The 23,968-nt window shown below is 42.7% G+C and overlaps 2 protein-coding genes across 5 annotated transcripts in view; one reads left to right on the top strand and one right to left on the bottom strand.

The window, feature by feature from the left end:
• B3GNTL1 (UDP-GlcNAc:betaGal beta-1,3-N-acetylglucosaminyltransferase like 1) overlaps positions 1-2,206 on the top strand; it is a 174,807-nt gene extending 172,601 nt beyond the window's left edge. The window contains exon 14 of the transcript XR_014217136.1: positions 1,571-2,206. The gene's annotated coding sequence lies outside the window, so the exon portion shown is untranslated. The remainder of the gene's footprint in view (positions 1-1,570) is intronic.
• The window catches only part of TBCD (tubulin folding cofactor D), a 125,954-nt gene that overhangs the window by 905 nt on the left and 101,081 nt on the right, over positions 1-23,968 (bottom strand). For all 4 annotated transcript variants that reach the window (XM_082213799.1, XM_082213802.1, XM_082213801.1 and 1 more), the window contains exons 29-39: positions 23,804-23,895; positions 21,267-21,407; positions 17,139-17,222; positions 16,282-16,440; positions 14,917-15,055; positions 10,348-10,469; positions 8,251-8,328; positions 5,945-6,034; positions 4,204-4,291; positions 3,624-3,733; positions 2,763-2,847 (exon numbers count right to left, since the gene is read on the bottom strand). In XM_082213799.1, coding sequence (XP_082069925.1) covers positions 2,763-2,847; positions 3,624-3,733; positions 4,204-4,291; positions 5,945-6,034; positions 8,251-8,328; positions 10,348-10,469; positions 14,917-15,055; positions 16,282-16,440; positions 17,139-17,222; positions 21,267-21,407; positions 23,804-23,895 — 1,188 coding nt within the window. The remainder of the gene's footprint in view (positions 1-2,762; positions 2,848-3,623; positions 3,734-4,203; positions 4,292-5,944; positions 6,035-8,250; positions 8,329-10,347; positions 10,470-14,916; positions 15,056-16,281; positions 16,441-17,138; positions 17,223-21,266; positions 21,408-23,803; positions 23,896-23,968) is intronic.

Raw genomic sequence — 23,968 nt, 5'->3', positions numbered from 1 at the left:
AGAGTAAGAGGGGTTGGAGTGCACCAACCCCTCTCGCTCCCCAGGCTTCGGGGATAGCCACCTGAAGCCTTTGGAGCATAGCGGGAACTCGCACAGCGCTCCAAAGGCTTCAGGTTCCTTTTGCTGAAGCTGGGAGAGCAAGACTCTCCCGGCTTCAGCAGAGAGGGAGAGGGGGCTCTGTTTCTCCTGCCACTTCGCTGAAGGGCCCTGAGCAGAGAGGGGAAGATTTTTTTTCTTGTTCTCCCCCTCTAAAACAAGGTGCGCCCTATAGAGTGAAAAAGACGGTAAGTGAGCAGCTTCCCGTACCCCTCAGTTGATCAAGCTCCCCCCCCACTCCAGCTCACATGAGGCAGAGGTGGGGGGCTTCCTTGAACTGTTCCACTGGTGGTAGGCAGCCTCCCACCCACCCCTCAGTGTAGTTTAAGGAAGCCCGCTTCCAGCTCACCTGAGGTAGCACAGCCTACACATGGCTGGACTTTTTGAGCTGCAGGTACATTGTGGCTCCCCAGCCACTGCCAGCGCAGTGAACGTAGGGAGACTGGAGTGAGGTGTGCTGTATGTAGAGCCATGATGTATTGGCAGCTCAAAAAGTGTGAAGCCGGTATCGTGATCTAGAAACCATATCAGTTTCAGACGATTCCTTGATTTATCGCCCAGCTCCAATACCAATAATAATATTACAAATTATCTATTACCCCTGTTCAGAGCAACACATGTAAGCTCCAGTTGCTGATATCCAATACATTGTGGAGTGCAGCTGGGGCACTACGTAAGTTGCACATGTAGCAACTTTTGTATACCAAGATATGCCATTTTATTAAACTACTAGGTATTTAAAATATTTATTCTGACCACTTCTCTTTATATTAAAGAGAGGAGTCTTTCATGGCTACAAGTTTATTTAATGAATTCAACTGTAAGCTTGCCCCCCACCCCACTAAAAAAGGTGAATCGAGGTCAAGAGAGATGGTAAAAGATACACACTTGAAATGTTCTTTCCTTATTTTATAAGGCATTCTGTGGTTCTCTTTGTGAAATGTGAGCTCTGAAAGCTGGATAGCACTTGCATATTTTTCATACACTCCCTCTGAAAAATAGGGTAGTAGGGAATCAACCTTGTGTGAAAATTCCTCCAGCTTGTGGAGAGAGAAGCCTTCAGCTACAGCACAAAGAGATGCAGATGTGGCTGTCAGTCTTAGATCAGAGAGTCATGGGACCATTTTCAAATCTTTTGATACCGAGGAAATGCAAAACAGCTTTCAGGACTCAGCATTTTTTTGTCCTAGTTAAATCTTAACTTGAATATTTCTTTGTAATTGCTATTCCATCGTCACTTGGGAGGCAAACACAAACACACACAACCAGCAAATAGAATCATACTTAAACTATCACCACCAGTCATTCCTCAGAGAACAAACCCCAGCTCTGGCTTAGAGCAACAACTCGTCACTGGCGGCTGCTGCTGCTGCTACACAACCACTTTGCCGTCCACCAAACCAGGAACACTAATGTACTGTTGTATTCCTACTGAATATTGTAGGACATTTCTGTCCCATTTGCCATTTAACAGGTGTCACTGTAACTGCCTGGACATTACTTCTTCCTGAAAGCAGTATAAGCCTCAGCACAAAGAAACCTGGAGTTAAGTGCATATTGGGGACAGGTTACATACCTTACATTAATGTAAACAACTGCAGCGAGCACTGCAGGTTGGATACAGCTATATTCAACCAGTACTCAAAACTACTTTGCGAAGAGCAGATGGGCACACACACAGGTCACACTTTTCAAATCTCACGTGTGAGAAGCAACTCTGAACGGGATACCACTTTATAGAATGTCAGTATTTTCCTTTTTTAGTTTAAAACCTCAAATTAGCATCGCTGAGATTTGGTACTAAAAGAAACAACAGAGAATATGGCGTATTGTTTTCTCTGTCGCGGTTATCATAAAATTGTAGAGTTGGAAGGGACCCCAAGGGCCGCCCTGCAGAGCAGGAATCACTGACAGATAGCTATCCAACCTGTTTGAAAATCTCCAGGGAAGGAAAGTCCACCACTGCTGTCAAACAACTCAAATATATGAATGGTTGTCAAATGAATGTTGGTCATTGATTGTTCATTTTCTGCTCTTTTCTTTTGGCTGCAAATATGTATATATATACACTTGTTCATGGAAAATTTAAATAAATATTTTTTTTAATGGCTCAGTTCATACAATAACATTAGGCCAAGCTCACATGGCTTAGTTTTGCATCGCCCAGTAGCAGGACGAGGGGTGGGCATGAAGGAGCCATGAGTTCTACTACAAATACCTGAGGCTGCACATATCCATGTTTTGACTTACTAAAATCTCACTGGTGTTTCTGCAATTATTTTGGAACAAATAATCACCTAGCCTCCTCTCTTTGAACTAAAGTTGGGATCTAAGAGACAGATGCTATGATGTTCATATTTTCTTGTAAAATTCAGAGTGGAATTTAAGCCCGCTTTTGGAGCCAGCTGCACTGTATTAATTCATGCTCAAGTAGCTAAGCACCAGAAGTCTGGAATGCTTTCAAGAGAATAGAAGGGAGCTATAAAGCACTTGCTTTTTGGCAGTTCCACAGATGCACATACTAAAGAGGGCTAGGCTTGAAGCAAAACTCTGAATATCCTGCCCTGAAATTGTGGGCTTTGCTAAATGTGCAGGTCACAAGTCTTTCCTGGAAGAATCCCCAAAAATATTCACGGTCAGTTAAATGGATCCTTTAAAAACTTTACCTTAGCTGCTAGTTGTGGCTTGGGCACTTTCATTAAGTCACAGAGATAGTTGCGCTTCTTCCTCAGAAATGACAATTCTGCATCCCTGTTTGGAGAGGGAAAATAGCATCAAGTTATACGGACAGATTCAAAGTCTATCACATCACAAGTACTTAAGTTAGCAAACTTTACTCCAACCCATTTAAGTAAACCTATGATGAATTAAGTAGTCCAGAAGCTAAGCAAACATAAATGCAGTTTAAATTCGCTACATAATAAGCTGTCTGCCCTGAGCTCACTGGAGGCTCCATAAGGGCAGTAACTAAAGAGTAGGGAGAGGTTTTAATGCCGCATTCCCCAAGTATATCTCTTCACTGCACACCACACACACAAAGCCAGGAGCTGTGGAAAAGCCCCACTCAGGAGTGACAGCCCTGCTTCAGAAACACTGCCTGAAACTAACTGCTCTGGTCTCACTAGAAGCCCTTAAGAACAGCAATGATGGTGGCAAAAATGCTAGAGAGATAGGAAGAGGCCTCAACAGTAACATCACACAGCCTTGTGTGTTTCTCTTAGCAGCCAGACACCAAAGGAGAGGAGTTAATAGATTTGTATTGTATAATTGTATAAGCTACCTTGGTAGTCAATTAGCTCAAAAGGTGGTGTATAAAACTACAACATAAGCAAATGCAGTTCAAGATCACTCCTTGCATCAAATGAAGTTTGTATTCCAGATTCATGTGAATCGAAACTGGCATCAAACCTCCCCAGTCATCATTGTAACACACATTTGTCTGGTTGTATCTGCACTCCAACATGGAGGGTTAAATGTCAAGGGTTGGGAGTCAGCATAAGGTTGTAGGTGTGGTTGCATTAACTCACCAGTCAGTGTCACTTAGAATTGTCATGACCTCCTCTATAATATCCGGTTCAGCAATATCACTGTAAGTTATGAGCATTTCATAGACATTACTGGCTGTTGCCTTTCTTATCTGGAGGTAGAAAAAGGAATAGCTTTCAATTACTCTAAAGAGACTCAATGTTTGGATAAGAACACCCTTGTATCATGTCCAGAAAATCACAGGTTAACACTCTTATCTGTATGTACTGCTTGCTCTATACACATGCACTCCAGTCAACCAGCATAGTAAATTAGAATATACAGTCACTCTACCTTTCAGCTATGTAGGTCCAGAAAACAGGATACTGGTTCAATAGCCAGATATGTCTAGGAGTGGACTTTAAAGCTGGGTTATTTGCTGTGCATTAAACAACAGAGCTGAGATGAGCCCAACTGCTAAACTGAGATCACTCTTCAAGGAAGATGGTAGTGATTTACAAACACATTATGGAAGAAGAAATGCAAATAGTCATGAAGTTGCCCAACTACATTTACAGAAATCCACACAAGCAATAAAAGATCAACACCTCCAAGTTCCTAACCAACATCTCCAATACTTACAACAGGAAACGGATGACAAAGGAGGAGGAGGAGCTGAAACAGAACTTTCTCTCTCATGCTGCCTGAAAACTGGATCAGACCACAAAACCTTTATAAAAAAATAAGCAATGTTATTTCATCAGTGGCTTTTTTCATATTACCACAGAGGAGAAATTGTATTACTGAGTCCAGAAAGGATGTGCAATGTAGAGGAGCCCTCTGCTGTACTCTATCAGTGTCACAACAAACTCTGCAGAAATATATTCATGGGGGGAAATTGAGTTTGGAAACCGTTCTTGGAGAGAGATGTGCCAGATATGAGGCTTTAAAAACTAAAAGGTGCCGGTATTATATACTCACCTGACACTACAAAAAGAAGTTCTCTTGCATAAAACAATAGATAAGCATTTGCTAAACTGTGAAGTTTCACAAGAGAAGTACTGCTGATTTTCAGCCTATATATCCTTAACAAAGAACAGGTGAACGCACAGACACTGAACCCAGAGAATGTAGCAAACAAAGCTTAACAAATCTGTCTGCCATGTCTATCTCTCATCATGCATCTGAAAGCTGGTATCAGGGGGAGGGGGGGTTAGAACTGATTATTAGAACTGCAAAAACAAGAAGTCTTATATCTTAAAAAAAGAAACTTTAAAAGTTTCCATAACACACTCTTAGAAAGATTAATTTTATGTGTGTGTTTTTAAAAAACAATAACAGAGCAAGTGTTGTCTAGTTCTTCAGTTGAATCAATCAATCAACTACGATGGCAGCAGATCTGCTACATGAAGGAAGTGAACAAACTTGAGAGAAGCACCTTACTAAAACAAGTGAACCATTAGCAGCAAGGTTCTAGAAATCCCCATCAAGTCCTACAAAGACCTCAGAATGTTGGTTATTTCAGCAGCTAGCCTATTTAGCTGGTGGGGAGTATCTGTAGAGCAGAGGTTTTCACCTTTTTGAGTCCACAGCTCCCTTGACCAACTGCCTTCTTTCTGCGGCACCCCTGTGGGGCTCAGCAGCCCAGTTATGTCACCCCTTGCCTGTAGAGCGGACAGCCACTCGCCCTTTTTCAAACACACTCCCTTGCGGAGTGTTCCCTCAGCCTTCTCTCTTCTCCCCTCACCTTGGGAGTCCTCTGGGCAGCCACAGCTGCCAACCCTGGTCTCTCCCCTGCCCCAAAGAGAGAGGCCTCCTCACACTGCCCCACAGGGGCCTGGGAAGCACCCCCTGACCAGCCCCAGAGGCACCATTTGCCTGGGGAGCTGTTGCAATAAACAGCTGTGCAAACTTTTGGGAGGCAGAGACGCAAGAGGGCATCAGGGGAGGGAGGGAAGGAAAGAGGGAAAGGGGCCAGTGTTGCCCCTGACTATCATTCAAGGCACCCCAGGGTGCCACGGCACACTGGTTGAAAACCACTGCTGTAGAGTATCACAATCCAAACTGCCCTATGGTTAAGGCCATACATCAACAGACTAGGGATGTTTTAGTTAGCAGTATTTGCTTTAGAATCAGCACTCATACAAGGTGCTTCTAAATTCCGCATGGCAACAATGCATTGGCACTTTTTTAAAAAAACAACAGAGTGAAATCACAAGATTTCTTTACAATGGGAGGTGAGCTTTTTGTTAAATTTTCATGTGCCCCCCCGCCCCAAAGCCACTACACAAATGCAATGATAATTCTTTCCACAATGCACTAGGTTATTTTAATAGTTCCCTAGTTATCCCTCTGCTTTGTTACAATTTTTTTTTCAACTTACACTGCAATGCTGGAGCGAAGTTTCTGGATATCTTTAGATCTTCTGCTCTCTTCTTTACAGAGTGTGAGTAACTTCATAGGAAATGGGTGGCTGAAAATTTTAAGTAAACATTATTTCAGAGGGGACCAGTTCTCCTGAGTGTTGCAAACTGTGTTGGACGTTACATAAGCAATCACTAACCACTAAGCTGGCACAGTGGACTTCAGTTTGGGGTGCTAATATCTTGGCCTAGTAATCACATGCTGGTTAAAAAGGTAAAGGGACCCCTGACCGTTAGGTCCAGTTGTGGACGACTCTGGGGTTGCGGCGCTCATCTCGCTTTATTGGCCGAGGAAGCCGGCGTACAGCTTCCGGGTCATGTGGCCAGCATGACTAAGCTGCTTCTGGCGAACCAGAGCAGCACATGGAAACACTGTTTACCTTCCCACCGGAGCGGTACCTATTTATCTACTTGCACTTTGATGTGCTTTTGAACTGCTAGGTGGGCAGGAGCAGGGGCCGAGCAATGGGAGCTCACCCCGTCATGGGGTATTCGAACCGCCAACCTTCCGATTGGCAAGCCCAAGGCTCAGTGGTTTAGACCACAGCGCCACCCGCGTCCCTCCACATGCTGGTTAGTATGATATAAACCACTATTTTCTATGCCTAAAGCTTTGAATATATATATTGTTAATGTTATGTTTTAAGTCCACATGGGAAAAGATTTCATGTAGCTCTTAAACTAGTTTAGACGCACAAACACATACACCCCTGAACATAAAGCTGGTTCAATAAGATTAAGTGTTTCTTAGTGTGCATATTTAGTGAAATCTTATCCAGAATCTCCATTTGTAAGCAAGGCTGCACAAAGTTGCACATGTGTAAATTACCCCTAAGGAAACACATTCTATCTGTATAATATTGCTACAAGGTAGAGTGCAGAATGGATTCTGCATTCTTTGTTTCAAGCCAGGTTAACTTTGTTAGCAATTATGCAAGGCTGTGCATAGACAGGATGGAATTTATTGAAGATTAATTCAGTTAACAGGAGTGCTTGCTGCTTTTCAGCACAGGACAATGGCAATATAGGGAATGAGGTGTGATTTCCAAAGGAAATGACAATACAGGCATTCAGCAAAGAGGCCAATTACAGCTCAGCATCTGGAAAAAATTTAGTGCATGTAGTCTAATGTGTAGTATTCTGCATCTGAAATAGACCTGCTTTGCTTTCTGTCATCTGCCAATTCCACATTTGTAATAACTAACTCTAACCTATGGGTGATCTCAAATAGCACAGCCTCTCCAAAGGAAATTGAGAAAATTCCTTCTCCTGTATGGGCAGCACTCCAGCAGAAACAGGATCAGTGAATAGGGAAAAGGGATCTGTCTAAAAGGTTCTGTGTTATGCAAATTGGGCACACGTGTTCCTGAAAATGGAGCTTTTTAAAAAAAGGTGAGCAGCATTTTTACCAGATCAATCACGACATCACTCAGGGTGGTCCCTAAAATCAAGAGCACAGAGTGCCCCCCAGATGAGAGCCTGCACAGGTATGAAATTACTGTTGTTAAGGAAAGCACCCATCTGTGGACGAAGTCAAAGCGTCACTGACTTGTTGCTTAAAACCTGTAGCAATACACTCCATTATATGGCACATTACTGCACCTTCGGCAAAGGGACATGCAAGTAAACACAGAAAACTGCAACTGACACTCAGGTATAAATACTGGATATGCTACTAAAACTGGAAAGAATAGTTTCTCCTGCCCTTTCATTTGGTATTTCATAGGACAAGAGAACAACATGACTCAAGTATCTACTTTGAGATTTTGTTACGATCAAGTGTGCATGTGTGTGCACACACGCACTTGAGGTAGTTTTACTAAGATACTGTTGCGTGGTTCATTGGGATTATTTCTACAAAGAGACTGACATCGCAGGTGATCATCATTAGTTCTGTTTAATTTGTAAACAGGATTTACAACTCAACTCTTAGTACGGCTTATGACCTGGTTTGCACATCACATTAAACCACATTTAAAACAAACTGGTTCAGTGTGAATGAGCTGCAGGCCCTTTGGTTCTCCGCATTCCAGCTTTGTTGCAGGGGAACATGCCATAGTCTGTCTTGTTGTGTTGTCTGAACACAGGCTAGTTTGTTTGGAAGAAACAAACCACACACAATAAGCAAAATACCTTGGCTTCTGATCATGACCCTGGGTTCAGATGACACAGCCAGCCATACTATGGCTTGTTTTCCTGCAGCACAGCAGCAATTGGAGGAGAGGCAGGGAAAGAGAGGCTTTATACTATGCTCATTAGTACTTACTTCTCTTCTGTTAGAAAAATATCAAAGCAGCCATTGGCCAATATCTGGTCCAGCATCTTTAGCAACGGTACAGATACCCTATTGAGGAAAACACACAGAAGACAGAACAACATGTTTGACACCACTTGCGATGGGACTTTCACAGTTCAGATTAAAAAGAGAAACTTTTGCCAAAGTTCATACACTTCAGTCTTTTCATATAGCCAAAACTAGTTTGAGAGCATTACTGAGAGCTAACTGCACACTTTGTGTGATCATAAAGCAGTAGTCAGGTGGTAATACAGTCACACATGTTTGCAGTGCCCATATGACCATTCTTACTCCGTAGGGGGAATCACACACTGTGGTGTTTACAGGGCAAAACTAGATGCTCTTTGTGTTGGGGTGAGAATCAAAGGAATACTTTCTCCCTATTTACCAACCTGCCGGATTTTTAATTTTTCTCCCTAAGCCAGGATCTGAAACCAGGTCTGCCCAGAAGGTAGGAATCATTTGCAAGGAATCAACATGCAATGAAAGGGATGGGGAGACGGGACTGTGCACCTTCCCTCCTGCAAAAACTTCCCTGCAAGTGCCCTCACCATCACATTCCTGCTATCTTGGCAAGTGTGGACACCACACATTTGCAAGGCTACTGTCCAGTTCTGCCCACAAACAGTGCAGGTGTGAAAACTTGTGACGCAATGGCTCTCCAGTATCCAGAATCTAACACAATACCTGGTTCGTTTCCTAAACAAAATTTGAAATGGGAAAAACAAAGTGCAGAAGTTCAAACTTCAACCATTTTAGCTCCAGGGAATGGTCAGATAAGAGTCTGCAAAAGTTTGGCAAGGCTCCTGGATTCCTTTCTGTAATTTATACATTGAGACACACATCTGAATATTCCCATTAAGGAGTGGGGCGTGTGCCTGCACACAGTCATTTTCTGGCTGTTGGCCTACATACCCTTTCAGAATGTGATGAGGAAATAGTTTTACTGGCAGTGCTCAAGCATTAACATACACACCCTATCCCTCATCTGTTTCGAAAATTTAGAGCAGAGGTGGGGAGCATGTGACCCCTCCAGATGTTGCTGGACTACAACTCCCACCACCCCTGACCACTGGCCATGCTGCTGGGAATTGGAGTTCATAAACATCTGGAGGGTCCCCACCTCTGCTATGGGAAAGCCTGCCTTGGTTTAAGAACGCTTTGGTTTAAGAACGGATTTCCGGAACGGATTAAGTTCGTAAACCAAGGTACCACTGTATCCATATTAATTGTGCATGGTGACACTGCTCCCTGCCCTTGGGATCTCATGCCCTATATTCTTGGATGATCAGAGGCCTACAATTCATTTCCTCACCTATGTTCTAGAGCCTGCATCCCATGTTTCCTGATAACTCTAGTGTTTGTTCCTCCAACATGCTGCTAACTGGCTACCACTCCACTGGCTCCTCTTGCCTGTGCACAGGAAATAAATGCCAAAAGGAACAAATGAGCTCTTCTTGGACTCCTAGTTCATGAGACAAAGCATGTCACATAGTGAGGTGCACGTTTCTCTTCTAGAGTGCTTTGTGGGACCATAACACCAAGTTCAGAGATAAGCCTCCATTTGCCCCTTGATAATTAAGAGGTAGCCAGCAGCAGAGGCTTTGCTTTGTTCTCAGTGCTGTGAGGATATAGTGCCAAATTTTGAGATTAGCCTGTGACTGCTCCCATGGCTTGAACACTGAATCAACTGATATCATATCCTGTGTCAGGTGACAAGACAGGGAGGCAGAGGTGGGGGCCAGTTCTGGATCCTCAGGCCAGATCCAGTTCCCCATTCCTGCCATTTAGTTATGTAGCCTGTGCGCCATTCAGGAAAATATCCCCCAAATGCAATTTGGTTAGCCAAGTTATTGTGCCTTCCTATCTCTTATGCCTGGCAAATCAGCAAAAAAAATTTGGCCCACTGACTTGCACTTCTGGCCTTAGGCTTTTTCATAACCATAGATTCCAAGTCTAAGAGAGTAGAATGAAAACTATAGTGACGTTTTTTAGCGATTTATCTGGAAACACGGGAATACATTCAGGAATGTGCCCAACAAGCCCCTATAGAAAGATATAGGTTACCTGTCATTCAGCAGATTGTCCTCAAAGACCTTGAGCAGTGTATCACAAAATATGTTCATTGCATCCATATTGCTCTGAATTCCCTTCAGATAGCTGAACAGGCTCTGTGATGAGCACCTTACCTGCAAGCGAAAAACACTTCCAATAAACAAACATGAAAAGATTAACTTCAGCCTTCACTATATCTCTGAGGGACTTTTTTTTTCAGAGTGGGGAGCAGGGGAGAAGAGAAAAATTGATTTTTGAGGTTTTAAAGTCGATGGGAATTCTACACTACATGAACAATAGGAAAAGCGCACTTCAGCATCCTTTATAACCAAGGACCCATAACAACCAAGGACCCATAACAACATTGTGCCATTTCAGTTAAATAGGAAATGTAACTGGATGTTTAAACATACAGCTAAATAAGCAAGAAAAGCAGCCAGTGGCATGACACATTTTGCATTTTATCCAGGAAATATGTGCACTGCTAACACAGTCCCTTCTACATGTGCACAGTGTTTATAACTGCTAAACAGACTTGGATGGAAGGGAGAAAACAAGGACCTCTTTCCACAGACTGCTACGTTTTATGGCTACTGGGGGATCCTGCCTATGTTTAGGACGTTACCTTCGTCCACCCTCTGTGACTAACCCTTAAGATCCAGACTGCAGTAAGATGCACAGGAACTACTGCACTTCTAAGAAATTCAGCACGTTTTGTGAGTCCTTAAAGTTCTTTTAATATGGTATAAAGGCACAAGAGAACAGTGCCTCAACACCAGTGATTTTCCAAACAGTAAGATAAAGGCCTACTCAGCGAATCGTGTTTCTTTTCCAGTGCAGGGGACCGGTGAATAGTGCATTACAGCCCATTAGGGCCAATAAAAGAGAGCATCATTTCTGGATTATTTCAGATGTTGACATACTGACTACCCTGAAGTGGCAAAAATATAGAATCCTGTCATTAGCATTTGGTCATGCTGGACTGGATCCAGAGCAAGTTAAGTCCTACTTCAGTCCCATTAAAATCAACATGGAAATTCATACATCACTAACTTAGAACACATTAAAATCAATGGGAGTTAAGTGTGACTTAGGCTCCAACCCGGTGCATCTTTTCTCCACTGAAATAATTATACTGAGCCTCTGCCTCTGTACTCTTTTGCCTTCCAGTCCCCTTAGTGCTGTCTCTTTCTTTCCCTTTCAAGTGCTTTTAATATCTATTTGCAAACTTGACAAGCAAGACAACTTGGATGCAGAGGCACTTCTTTAACAATACCAGAGCTCTGAATTGTGTTCAAATACTGAACTGTATGTTCCCAGACGGAAGTTGCCATCTCATCAATCTGAAAAGCTCACCTTGTAATGCATTGACTTAATTTCACGATTGGGAAAATAGTACATTGACCCACAAGAACTCACGGTATTTCTCCCCCTCCTACTTTTATCAGCCACTTGATTATGCAGTCACGTATACCAGATACAACCTATGAGCCCACTTTATTATCCTATGTGACAACACTTTGTGCTGTTTTTCTAGATGAATACCTCCTGTGTTACATAGTTTCCTGCAGCTTTCACCTTTGGTTTGATCGCTAATGGCTAAGATGAGAAGGTTGAATATGTCAGTTGCAGTTTCACAAAGCAAAAGGGAACCTTAGGCGGGGTATTATTGCTGCTCTTCAATTTCCCATGGTTTGTAGTTCATGTTTTTCTATGCACTGATCTTTATCAAGTTATCAAAATATATCTAATAAAAAATTCAAATGTGGCTGTTAGGATTAATCTCACAAATTATTTTGAAGAAAAAAAAATGGCAATCCATTATGCAGATTGGAAATTATTATTTTGACAGAGCACAACAAGGCCTGACAGACCCAATACAAACTTTTGTGTCTCCAGCTGTTTTTTGACCACAACTCCCATCATTCCTAATTAGCAGGACCAGTAGTCGGGGGTGATGGGGACTGTAGTCCAAAAACAGCTTGAGACCCAAGTTTGGGAAACATTGAGTTACATAATTTGAGACAGTGAGTTTTTCTCAACTACAGCAGCTTCCTCACTGAAGAATAAGAGCCACTGTGCTGTATAAGCTAAAAATAATTTAAAATCTTTTGTTCGTTTCATAGTTCCAAATACTTATTGGAGAGACATGAGCTAGAACAGTGTTTCCCAGACATTTGTTAAGTAATGAACATTTGTTTCCCAACTTAAAATAGGAAGCACACTTCATTCTTACACTCGAAAGGTTTACATTGAAGAGTGTGCAAGAAGAAGTACCCTCATTCACAATAGCAAATCTGCTGTGTTTCTGGGCAAATCACTTTTCCAGGTGCAGCTCCCCAAAGGCAGATAAATCTGCTGCATCTCAAGAACGTAAGAATCATGCTGGAACCAAAAGTCTACATAGTCCACAATCTTAATTCCAACAGTGGCAAGGCAACTGCTCCTGGGGAGTCCACAAACAGGGCAGGAAGGCAAACATGTTCTATGCTGTTGCCCCCATATTGCCTCTGAACACAAGAGGTTTAAAATAGCTTTTTATAGCTAAAAGCAATGGATACACCTATACTCAATTTGTCTAATCTCCTTTCAAAACCATCTAAACTAGTGGCAATCACCTAATCGTGTTGTGCAGAATTCCATAATTTCATAAATGTGCAATTCATAAATCTGCACTGGGAAGGACTGACTGATCAAACCGATGCAAAGACAGGGTAGAATTACCCGGCTCCGCTGGAGGCTAATGGAAATATTTCAGACATTCAGCGAGCAGTCCAATTTGTAGGTGGTATATGGGCTCACAGGAGCATTTTAATTATTTAATGAATGCATTTTCAGAGGCACACTAGCCCTTCTTTCATGTCTGGAAATTACTGGACTACAACCCAAGTAAACTGAAATATTCTAGGGAGGTCTACAAAGAGCTAATGATTCAACAGTGTTTTTGAAGCGGAACAGAAGGTTGTTCTCTTAAACAAGCAGGCAGAGCCAACAATAATCAAAAGAGCTGGAAGCAATCAAACTGTTTACACGTTTCAAAACTGAAGTGTAACAAATTCTAAAAACCCAACATGAAAATATTGGGGGCAAGAACCTCTGTGTGACCTCTTGAAGTAACTCAAGGCTATTTCTCTGTCTGTGAAACTTGGGGTAGGAAAAATCTCATATTTAAAGCAAAATTAAATTTAATCTCCACCTCATTATGAAAACCCGCAAAAGTTTGACATCATGAACTGAACATTCAAGCATTCTACAAATGTGAAGGCTCAACACACTTAACAGTGCTGGGAGCCTGGTGGTCTGTTGTAGAAAGAAAAGGACCAGAATTAGGTTCAAGGACTCTTGCACTCGCATGATTCTGAGTAGTGATATTACACCACTGCAGTAACTCAAGGCAGTGCAACTGTGCATGAAATGAATGTGGACAAGGACATAGTATTGCAGGGGCAGGATCAGAAAGGTGCAGTGATTTCATGAATCCTGTGCTAAAAAGAACAAGGCTTCCCAGACACTAGTAGCTCAGCCTCATTGGTAAGCTGCTATACAGTAAGTACTGGGTGGGGAGACTTGCAGAACCAAAGCACATTACTGCAACAGCCTGCAAGGACATTGATGGGCAGATGGGATCGTGTTCTCACTGGCCAAACAAAGCTATGTGACTAAGCTGAATTTCACCAACACCCATTTGTAAATGGAGTACAGAGAAAGGACAGCAAGTAGGAAAGAGGAAACACTAAGCTGTCAGTCACTACCTGATGCTGATTAGGTGGCAATGGTGTCACAGCCCTCTATAGGAACCTATAGGGCTGAGCTGTAAGCTGCCCCACATTCTTAATTTACTTGTGACTGCCAGTAGTGATAATAAAAATCCTCCAAGTTAGTTTCATTTTCAGAGGCAACTAGAGCCGGAAATTACAAGGAACACAGTGACAAGTAGAAATGCTTGTTAAAAGCAAAATGCAGTTGAAGTAATTTGCAAGTGAAATAAAGTTAGAATACCAATAGGTTTCTAAGGCTGTATGGCGTCTGACATTATCCAGAGAGACTGGCAAGATTGCCAAGTTGTGCTCAAACTGTGCTCTTCTGGATTTCGGAAGCCTGCCCAAGAACAAGGTGCTAATTGTAATTTATATAGAAAATTTGGAAAATGGGGGAATGAAAGGCTATGTTTGTGATGTTTCTTTGGCAGTCCTCTCCATGCCAGCATGACCTCAGTTTTCAAGAAAGGTGATGTTGGTGTGGGGAGGAACTGCAGTGTGGACTTCTCTCATTTGGCCTCGGGTTACCAGAGCTGTGCTGTAGCACCTTAGAATAAAGGAAAAGAGGTATGTTGTGAAGTGATGAAAATTGCTACATGGAAACAAACAGAGATGAACTGAACCAGGCTTCAGCCACGCCAAACAGCAATAGGCTGGGTGCCTCCCACACTTTCATACCCCAATAAAAGACTTTAGCAGTACAAACATCAGCAACTTGCTTCCAGAAATGAACTACTACCTGAATTGATACATGGCTCTTAACATAGTCACTCTTAAGATAGACGCCGCCTACCGATCAAACATTTTCTTAAAATTCACTTACTGTTGATTCGGTCAATCCACCAACAGACACGGTCAGTCCTGTCAGAACATGGTATTGATAAGATGGCAAACTCAGAAGCTGTGTGATTCTGGGAAAGGCTTGTGATGGAGCATTCCAGTTTAAGGTTACTGCTTCTGACCTGTCAACAATAGAAAAGATGGTCCGTTTTGAAGAAAGGGCAACAGAAAGCAGGTAACATAAGCCTTATTTCCTCCTGAGCACTGGTTTGTTTCACCAAAACTGCTGCTAAGCTCTGAAATTTCCATTTTTAAAGTAGAAAAATTATCCACAGAAATCAAAGCTGGCATCCTTTGACAGTAAGACTCAGAAATGCTCTTTGTCAATGCAGCAGTATAACTGTATTTTAAATGGGGCTTTCATAATGTGCTATTACCATTAACTGTATTACACATTAATGCATTTTAAAATTCAATTGAAAGTGCAATCCAAAATTCAGTCAAAGACATGTAGGGAGGCCACAAGATGCAGCTTGTGTTGGCAGAGAGAGATCACAGCCAGTGGGACGGCACTTATAGTGCCACAGGTACACCCAGGGAAAGGTTGGCAGGTGCAGATGTCCTGCTGGGGTGGGGTTAGAGCAGTGAAACATTTTGGGTGAATACCAGGAATGGCGCAAGGATCCAGAATGTCCTGGTCCCCTCATTCTTTCTGCATACAGACACCCACCAGAAACCTCCAACTACCCCAGTAATTCTTTCCTGCTGACCACGAGGGAGCTATAAGGCAGGAAGCCAGCAAGTAGCTCTACCATGGAATTTCTGCATCAGCACCATAGGATTGCTCTGCAAAATGCAGGAATGCTTGAGATGCCAAGTTGAATTGTATGCACAAAGTATGCTTTGCTTACATCAGCTTCTGAAGCATTATTTTTAACAAATCAGTAAGTAAATTTTACTTACTTTTGGAACTGCTGATAACTCACACCCTGTCCGAAGTCCGGTTACTGGATTAACGAAATGACCAAAGGTGGAAAATCCCACACACTTGATAACTTATGGCAGGGATGGGGAACCTGTGCCCCCCCCCAAGAGTTGTTGAACCCCAATTTGCTTCAGTTCTAACCAACATGGTTAATGGCCAGGTAGGATGGGAGTGAGAGTCCAACAACAGTGGGAGGCTCCCCAAGCCCCATTTATGGATCCGGCCAGAACAAAACTTAGGTTGCCTTTCCCTTTCCTTCTCTAATAAACACAAATAGCCTCTCTGAATCTCAAAAGTCTACTCCTAATAAGACAGAATGAAATATTCCCTTTAAACATATTTCTAAATACAGAGTTCTTTCATGTTTATGGGCAAATGTTTATTGTGCAATTCTATGATAAACCAATGAGATACTTAAGTTACCTTGGAAATATTTTCTCTAAATCCTCCCGGTGGGGTATGTGTGGAATTGGAGGGTCGTCAAAGTACAGAAGTGTGAGGAATACAGATCCTGCATGGGCTCGAAATCGGTCGATTTTTTCAGCTGATTGCTGAGCCACACAGCACATGATCCGCTTGGAGCTAAAGTTTAGTACACAGAACACTCATTCATTTGGAGCGACATATTCCAGAGAAACCTCTCCCTATATGACTACTCCCCGTCCCCATTAACATTTTCCATTCAGACCCTGCTAAGGATTCCTTCAGCAAAGGAAGTGAGAACAGGTGTGTAAAGAAGCCATACTTTTACTTGCCCTGAGATTTACTAGGGGTGGTTAGACCAAATTTCTCTCCTAGCTTTGAAGACCCATGAAGCACATCTACTCAGCTTGCCTTTTTTACAAGATTGGCAAAACAGCTGCTTTGACTGCTTTCCCTGTGCTCACTATTCTTTATAACTATATCTAGCACAGTATTTTTAAGGTTTTAATTCTTTTATTATAACCCATATAAAGCTATAACTTTTTAAATGTATAATTATATAAAAAATAGATACAGTGTTTCTTGGTGCAGGAAAGGCACAATATCTATCTTAAGCGGGAATAGCTATTAATGTAAAGCAGTTTAACAAAGAAGGGATAATCAGAAGCTACAATCTGCATTCCCTGTACTCACAACAGATGCAAGATAGGCTGTGCTCCAGTTCTTTCATTAGCAGTATTGATGGAAGTAACTGAATCCCATAGGTAGGAGGGATTACTGAAAGAGCCTTTTACAGAAACAGCTCATCACCTAACCATACAGCAGGCATTCACAGATTATATTTGCAAAATACATACACATTTGCATCGATTAGCTCTGGCTCAGTCCGTGCTAACAAAAGGGTCATTTCCATTAAACTGGTCATAGCAGCTTCCCTCACCCTGTAAAAATAAGCAAGTTGCCATTGTAAATTTATAACTTCTTACGGACATGCTTCATGTAAATCTACATTGCTTCTATGATCAGAATAATATACTTTCAGGCCACAGTCTCATATATCAGAGTGCTTTCTTCCAGGTCAGTCTCTGTGATATAGAATACATACAGCCCTGGATGTATAACAAAAGAAGAGTACAAAACAAAGGACCATTCTAAGAGCCAAGTTATACGTCGAGCTAATTGCAGGAAAGCAAATGATGTGATTCTTACTTTACTTCATTAGTAGACAGCAACTGTTGAGGAGGGTGAGCAGAATTGGGACTGCATCCCAGCTGGGTGTTAACAGAGTAGGGTGTGGTACAGAGGGCTGCAGTGTGTGTGGAGGGGGGGGGGTATCAGCAGAAAATGGGTGTCCCAACCTGCACAAGCAGCAGCAACTTATTTTCATCTAGGACACAGTGGGATGGCCCAGAACATTTCCTTCCTGATCTCAATGGAGAGTTTGGTGTCTTTTTCATGCATATGAATACTCCATGTGTTCACATACAGTGGTGCCTCGCAAGACGAAAAGAATCCGTTCTGTGATTCTCTTCGTCTAGCGGTTTTTTCGTCTTGCGAAGCAAGCCCATTGACGGATTAGCGGATTAGCGCTATTAGCGGCTTTTAGTGGCTTATCTGGATTTGATATCCCGCCTTTCACTCCCCTTCAGGAGTCTCAAAGCGGCTAACAATCTCCTTTCCCTTCCTCCCCCACAACAAACACTCTGTGAGGTGAGTGGGGCTGAGAGACTTCAAGAAGTGTGACTGGCCCAAGGTCACCCAGCAGCTGCATGTGGAGGAGCGGAGACGCGAACCCGGTTACCCAGATTACGTGACTACCGCTCTTAACCACTACACCACACTGGCTCCTTTTATCTGCTGATCGGATCAGCTGATAAGCGGCTTAGAAAAAGGGGGGAGGGGGAAAAACCCGCAGGAACTTGCAAGACATTTTCGTCTTGCGAAGCAAGCCCATAGGAGATTCGTTTTGCGAAGCACCTCCAAAACGGAAAACCCTTTCGTCTAGCGAGTTTTCCGTCTTGCGAGGCATTCGTCTTGCGGGGCACCACTGTAATTAAGCTAAAACCTGGTCTACAGATGCATTACCCCTGTGCTTCCAATGATTATTTAAAGAGCTATTAACCTACTTTAGTAACAGAAAACTGTTCTTCTTATCACTATCTTATCACAGTGGCTTGCCTTTTGTATTTTTGTACTTTTCCAAGGTGAAAAGAAGGCAAATGCATATGAAGTCTGAAAATGGGTGGACGAGTAAGTAAGAATTAGGGGTGGGTGGGGAATATAAACTGCATCATAGCGTTTGGCAACCTTTCATCAAAGAATACTTCTTCCTCTTTTTGTATGACATCTTACTATTAAGGTACTCATATCCAACACCTGAAGACAGTTTATGCGCTGGGACATGTCCAAACTGTCAAAAGGAATGTTAAGTTTGCATATGGAAAATACAGTTGGTTAGCTTTCCCACGAATCTTTTTTTTAAAAAAGATCCAACCAAAGCTTTCTTCATATACAAGAGCAATTCTTTCCTAACCCTGTTTTATACATAAAATACATACTTTTAAGAAAATAAAAAAGAGCAGTACCAAGTAGGCAAGGAGTGCCCTTCCAGCCAGTTCTTAGGCCAAACCACTCATCTTTGTTGCAAGAAGAGGGGCAAGACCACCGAGAGCTTTCCCATCTTCTAGTCCTCTCCTCAACCAACAAGCTTTATTTACTGAAGAAATGTCCACACTGATCTTTGTGAAAATATCTCCACAAAGCAGCTTATAACAATATTTAAAATCAAAACAGCATTGCAATCTAATAATAATAATACCATTTCATGTCTACTCTTAAGAGCACAACAAAAGCAGTCAGCAATAAAGCAGTCAAAATCCAAAAGCCAGCATAAAACTGCAGTATGCATTAACCAGAAGCCATCAAGAAAATAGCAAGACTTCAAGGCCCTCTTAAACATCGACAGGGATGAGGCCTGCTGAGTCTCAGAAGGAACTGAGTTCCACAATTGTGGGGCCACTGGTGAGAAGCCTCTGTTACAAGGGCTGGATAATCTTAACAAGTGGGCAATGTAGCAAGTCCTCCAATGCCAATTGCAAGGTATATGTAGTTTGTTAGGAGCGCAGGCAATCCTTCAGTTAACCTGGCCACAGATTCTTCAGGGTGTCAAAGGTAATGACAAGCCCTTTCAATTGGGCCTTGATATACATGGGCAACCACTGCAACTGGTATGGTATAGGTGATGTTCCTATAACCTGGCCTCAGCCACAAGTTTCCGGTTGCAGTTTCCAGCCTTCACAGGCAACAGCACACAGAAAGCATTGCAGCAGTATGGTTTGGCTGCAGCAAATGCATAGATAACTGAGGCAAGATAACTATCAAGCTGGTAAGCCACATGTGACCCTTCTAGATAGTGTCACATGTGGTGTACCAGCTGAATTTATCCTAGCCACAGCTGCTACCTGAGCTTCCTCAGTTGGTGACAAGTTCTGGATCATTCCCAAACTGCTGGTGTGGTTCTTCAAGGGGAGTGCAAAAACACCTAGAACCGTAAATCCAGAGACAGCAGTTCTCTTACTCATACACCTTGGTCTTGCCTGGATTAAGCTTCAGCTTGTTCAGCCTCACCACATTAACTTCAATGTTTGGCTGGGAATTTTATAGGTGCTGCACTGTAGTTTCAAGACTGATGGTGACTGTAATGTTATGTCCTTATGTTTTGATTAGTATTTGTTTGTATCCCACACTGAAACATTGTGCTGAATATTTTAAATAACTACATTTTCTTGACGCTAAAAAATAATCAAGACGAATTTTAGATAGCTACATAGCTTATGTTTTCTAGGCACTGGGCACTTGACATGACGTTACCCTATTTATTCTTAGATTTGGGGCTCAAAGATGAAGACTTGAGTTTATTACGCTTGTTGTGTGGTTGGAATGGAATGAAAGCACTTGTTAAAGGGTACAAAGTGTAACGATTTATCTTATTTATTTGTAATCATGACTCGACACGATGTAACAGTGGGAGAGTGAACACTGCACACCAACCAACTAGAATTCTCACACGAAACTATCAAAAAAGCTTGAATTTTGAAATTTTTCTGGCAGAAAGGAGGTTGTTTATTAATGACATTTAAATCCATGGGCTTCAGTGCACCCAAGGCAGAGCTGGATTTATGCCATTGTGTTTATGTGAAATTAGCACTCTAGGGAATGTAGATAGTAGAGATAGCAACAGCTCATTTGCTTTTAAAATAATATGTGCAAATGCTTGCAAAAGGTAGCAACACATATGAGAGAGCCCAACAGCTGGTACAACTGCGCCCTCTGCTGTCTAATCACCAGCATGCAAGTTAAGCAGTCAATCTTGTTACTTGGGCTATAGATATGCCCTAGGAAGTATTAAAACAACACTAAAGTACCGGCAAATGAAAGTGAATAGTGAAAGGGATGGGAGAGTCTGTAACCTTCTTGCTCTATGAATTACAGTCATCCCTCCACTTACATATCCCTCCACTTACATAAACTTTGGGATACGTAAGCGGCAAACCCAGAAGTATATTTCTTGGTTTTTGCCATGCACACGTGCGCAGAAGCGGTCTACTGCTTTGCGCATGCACAGAAGCGCTCTACCGCTGCGCATGCGTGCACAGAAGTGGTCCCTCCGGCTGTGGAAACCTCGGGATCCGACCGGAGCTCCAGAATGGATCCTGTCTGCAACCGGAGGTACCACTGTATATTTTTTGCAAGTGAATGCCCATCAATGGTATTCATGAGTCGGAAACATAATAAAAGCCTTTAGCACACTTTTAGCATTTTCATTCTACAGGTTACATTTGTAGTTCAATAAGAGATACATTTGGGCGGGATAGAACTGAAGTGGCATCCTATTCCAGAATGCCTTGTAATATTTGCTGGGCTCTTTCTCTGAATGCTATCCACATTTTGCCTTGATGGGACAATAAGCAACAACAAAGCCTTACCATACTCCAACATCACCCCGACTGTCCGTTGTGTAATCATTAAGACCATTCAGCAATATGTTGTATATCTCCGTGACATTATTTCTGCATACAACTTCAGCTGGTGATCCTTCCCCCTTCACCCCTACTGTCAGACAAACCCTGTAGGAAGAGGATATATACACACACACAAATCACTCACGTATTAAAATTTGTGCATTAATAGCAAACAAAACTGCTAAACATACTTATGAAAGGTATCAATTATCGATGTTCATGAAATGTACTTTCTCTGGATGTTATCCTAAAATTGTGGGCTTCTGGAAGTGCTCTACAAGCTTCCAACTCACAGGTGAGTTCCTGGCTCTCAGGGAACAAGTTTGATCTTCTGAGTGAAAGAGAGGGAAGGTGGTTGGTGGGTGAGGTCTTCGGGGAAAATGAAAGCAGCATCTTACTCCCAAGGCCGCAATTACTCTACGGGGCCCAAATCTGGACGGGAAATCATTGCCGCACACTTGAAACGGTCCAGTCTAAATTCTTAAGACAGATTCTAGCCGTTCCACCATGCGCACCAAATGTGGCCCTATGGCTGGAGACTGGCCTCCTCTCCGTCGAAACTCGAACCTGGTTAAGAACATTCAACTATTGGCTTCACTTAAATTTAAACCCATCCGGACTACTACCTCTAGTAGCACGAGATGCTCATAGAAGTAGGTGGTCCAAAGTAGTGCATCAAAAACTACTTACATGTGGCCTCCAAGCACAGCATCTCATGAAAATGGGTCTCCCCAAGGCAAAAACCATTATTGACCAGCACATGAAGGATATTGAGCAGCAGAATAATCTGGCCTATTTTAAAAATTTTAGTGCTTGGTACGCTTATCTGCCCCCCTCCCACTTTGATTCTCGGGCACCTTATTTGTCTACCTTAACCATTCCAAAACTCAGGTGGGCCTTTACACTGGCCAGACTAAATATGTTACCCTCAGCTGTTCTTGAAGGTAGATATCAAAAAAAATTCATTCGAGAACCGGCTCTGCCCCTGTGGAGCTGGATACATGGAGACTGTGTCACACGTTCTCTTGTCTTGCTCCCTATATAAATATATCAGGGACGAGACCATCACGCCACTCCTATCTGCCATCCTGGGCCGCTCTTGTGAAGCCAAATTGTTCTCACTCCTAGCTGACCAGAACAGCTCGAGAACAGAGAAGGTTGCCAAATTTATCGAGAGAGCAATGAGACTGAGAGCTGCTATCTGAATGACATCAGTGTCGTCACCCGGATTCCTCGCCTAGGATCTTCTTATTATTATTATCATTGTGTTTTATTATTATTATTTTATTACCTCTGCCAAGTTTTAAGTACTTAGATTATTAATTTATCTGCATCTGGTTATTATTATCTTTCTCCCTGTCCTGACCATCCCTCCGAGGTTATATTTATATGTGTTTGTCCTTTGATGCTATGGCCTGTCGGCTACGCAAATAAAGTCTCTGTTTCTGTTACTCCCAAGGGGTGGCAGATTATCTGCTGTAACATGGACCCGGGGTATTATGGAAGGAAGATGTCACTCTTAGGAAGAGGGAAATCTCTTAGAAGTGACTCATTCCTTGGGAGATGAAGAACTATCCAACTGTGCTGTGGTTACTCCTCTGAGAAGCAGGGGCCCTAGTAGCAGGTCTGATTGTCAGAGACATAGATACCTGGGTTTGTGGTGGCCATGTAGATCACATGGCGACTTGCCACGCAGAAAGCTTTGAGGGAGCCACATTCCAGCAACCCACAGGGCCAGGCACACCCATAATCAAACACACGTACGCAGAGACACATAGGGCCTAAGTGAGCTTTTCACAATAACCTTCTTCAGGCATTTCCAGTAAGGTGTGAGGAGGCAGTGGGGATGAATATGTTAGCTCCACCTGCCTCAGCAACAGTCTTTTCATCCGCCAACTCGGGGAAGGCAACTTTGAGCAGCAGGAAGCCTGAGGGAGGCTGTTTGAAAACCTGTTTGAAAACCTTATGGTCCAAGTTTCTAAAATGCATGGGGAACCCCACAAGTACAGGAGAGGCTCCCTACTTCACATGGTCATTTCCCAGGAGTCAGAGGGCAGCAAGAACAGTGAAGAGGGTGCAGAGGTAGTGCACCCATCCCTACCGGGATGACTTAACCCTTCCTGGTACCACCTAAGGAGGGCTTGTGTATACATATGATGCAATGGATTGGTTGCGACCAATACAAATTACATGCGCAGCAGCCCAATCCAGACTGGGACAACAGTGGTGGGGAAAGGGGCGAAAGCCCTTCTATCCCCCACACTAGGACCTGATCCAGAGTGTGCCTTAGGGACTGAAATTTGCTGCTTTTCTGTTCCTTCCTGTGCCAGCAAAGAACTCAACGTCATGTGGGTAAGGCCCCAGGAGCTAGACAAGGTTCCCTATTATCTGATATAGAAGGACAGAGTCTTAAAAGCAAGGCCCACACTTTCTCCTCATTAATGGCACTCACATTACAGGGCAAATATAAAGGCATATACAAAACAAACTGTTGAACATACTTTGAAATAGCTTTTAGGCCATCTTTTCTGGATTCAGCAAAGCTCACATACTGAGGGGAAATGGTAGTGACTCCCTTTAAGCCGTCTAAAACCTGGAACAACACAATACAAAAACAGTATATGAGTATTGTACTCAGCTTGCTTGCGAGAAATTATCTAAAAAGC

This window comes from Podarcis vaucheri (assembly GCF_965113315.1).
Source record: "Podarcis vaucheri genome assembly, chromosome: 2".
Taxonomy (NCBI): Eukaryota; Metazoa; Chordata; class Lepidosauria; order Squamata; family Lacertidae; genus Podarcis; species Podarcis vaucheri.
Note: the sequence above shows the minus strand (reverse complement) of the source record. Positions and strands in the feature narration are given on the sequence as shown.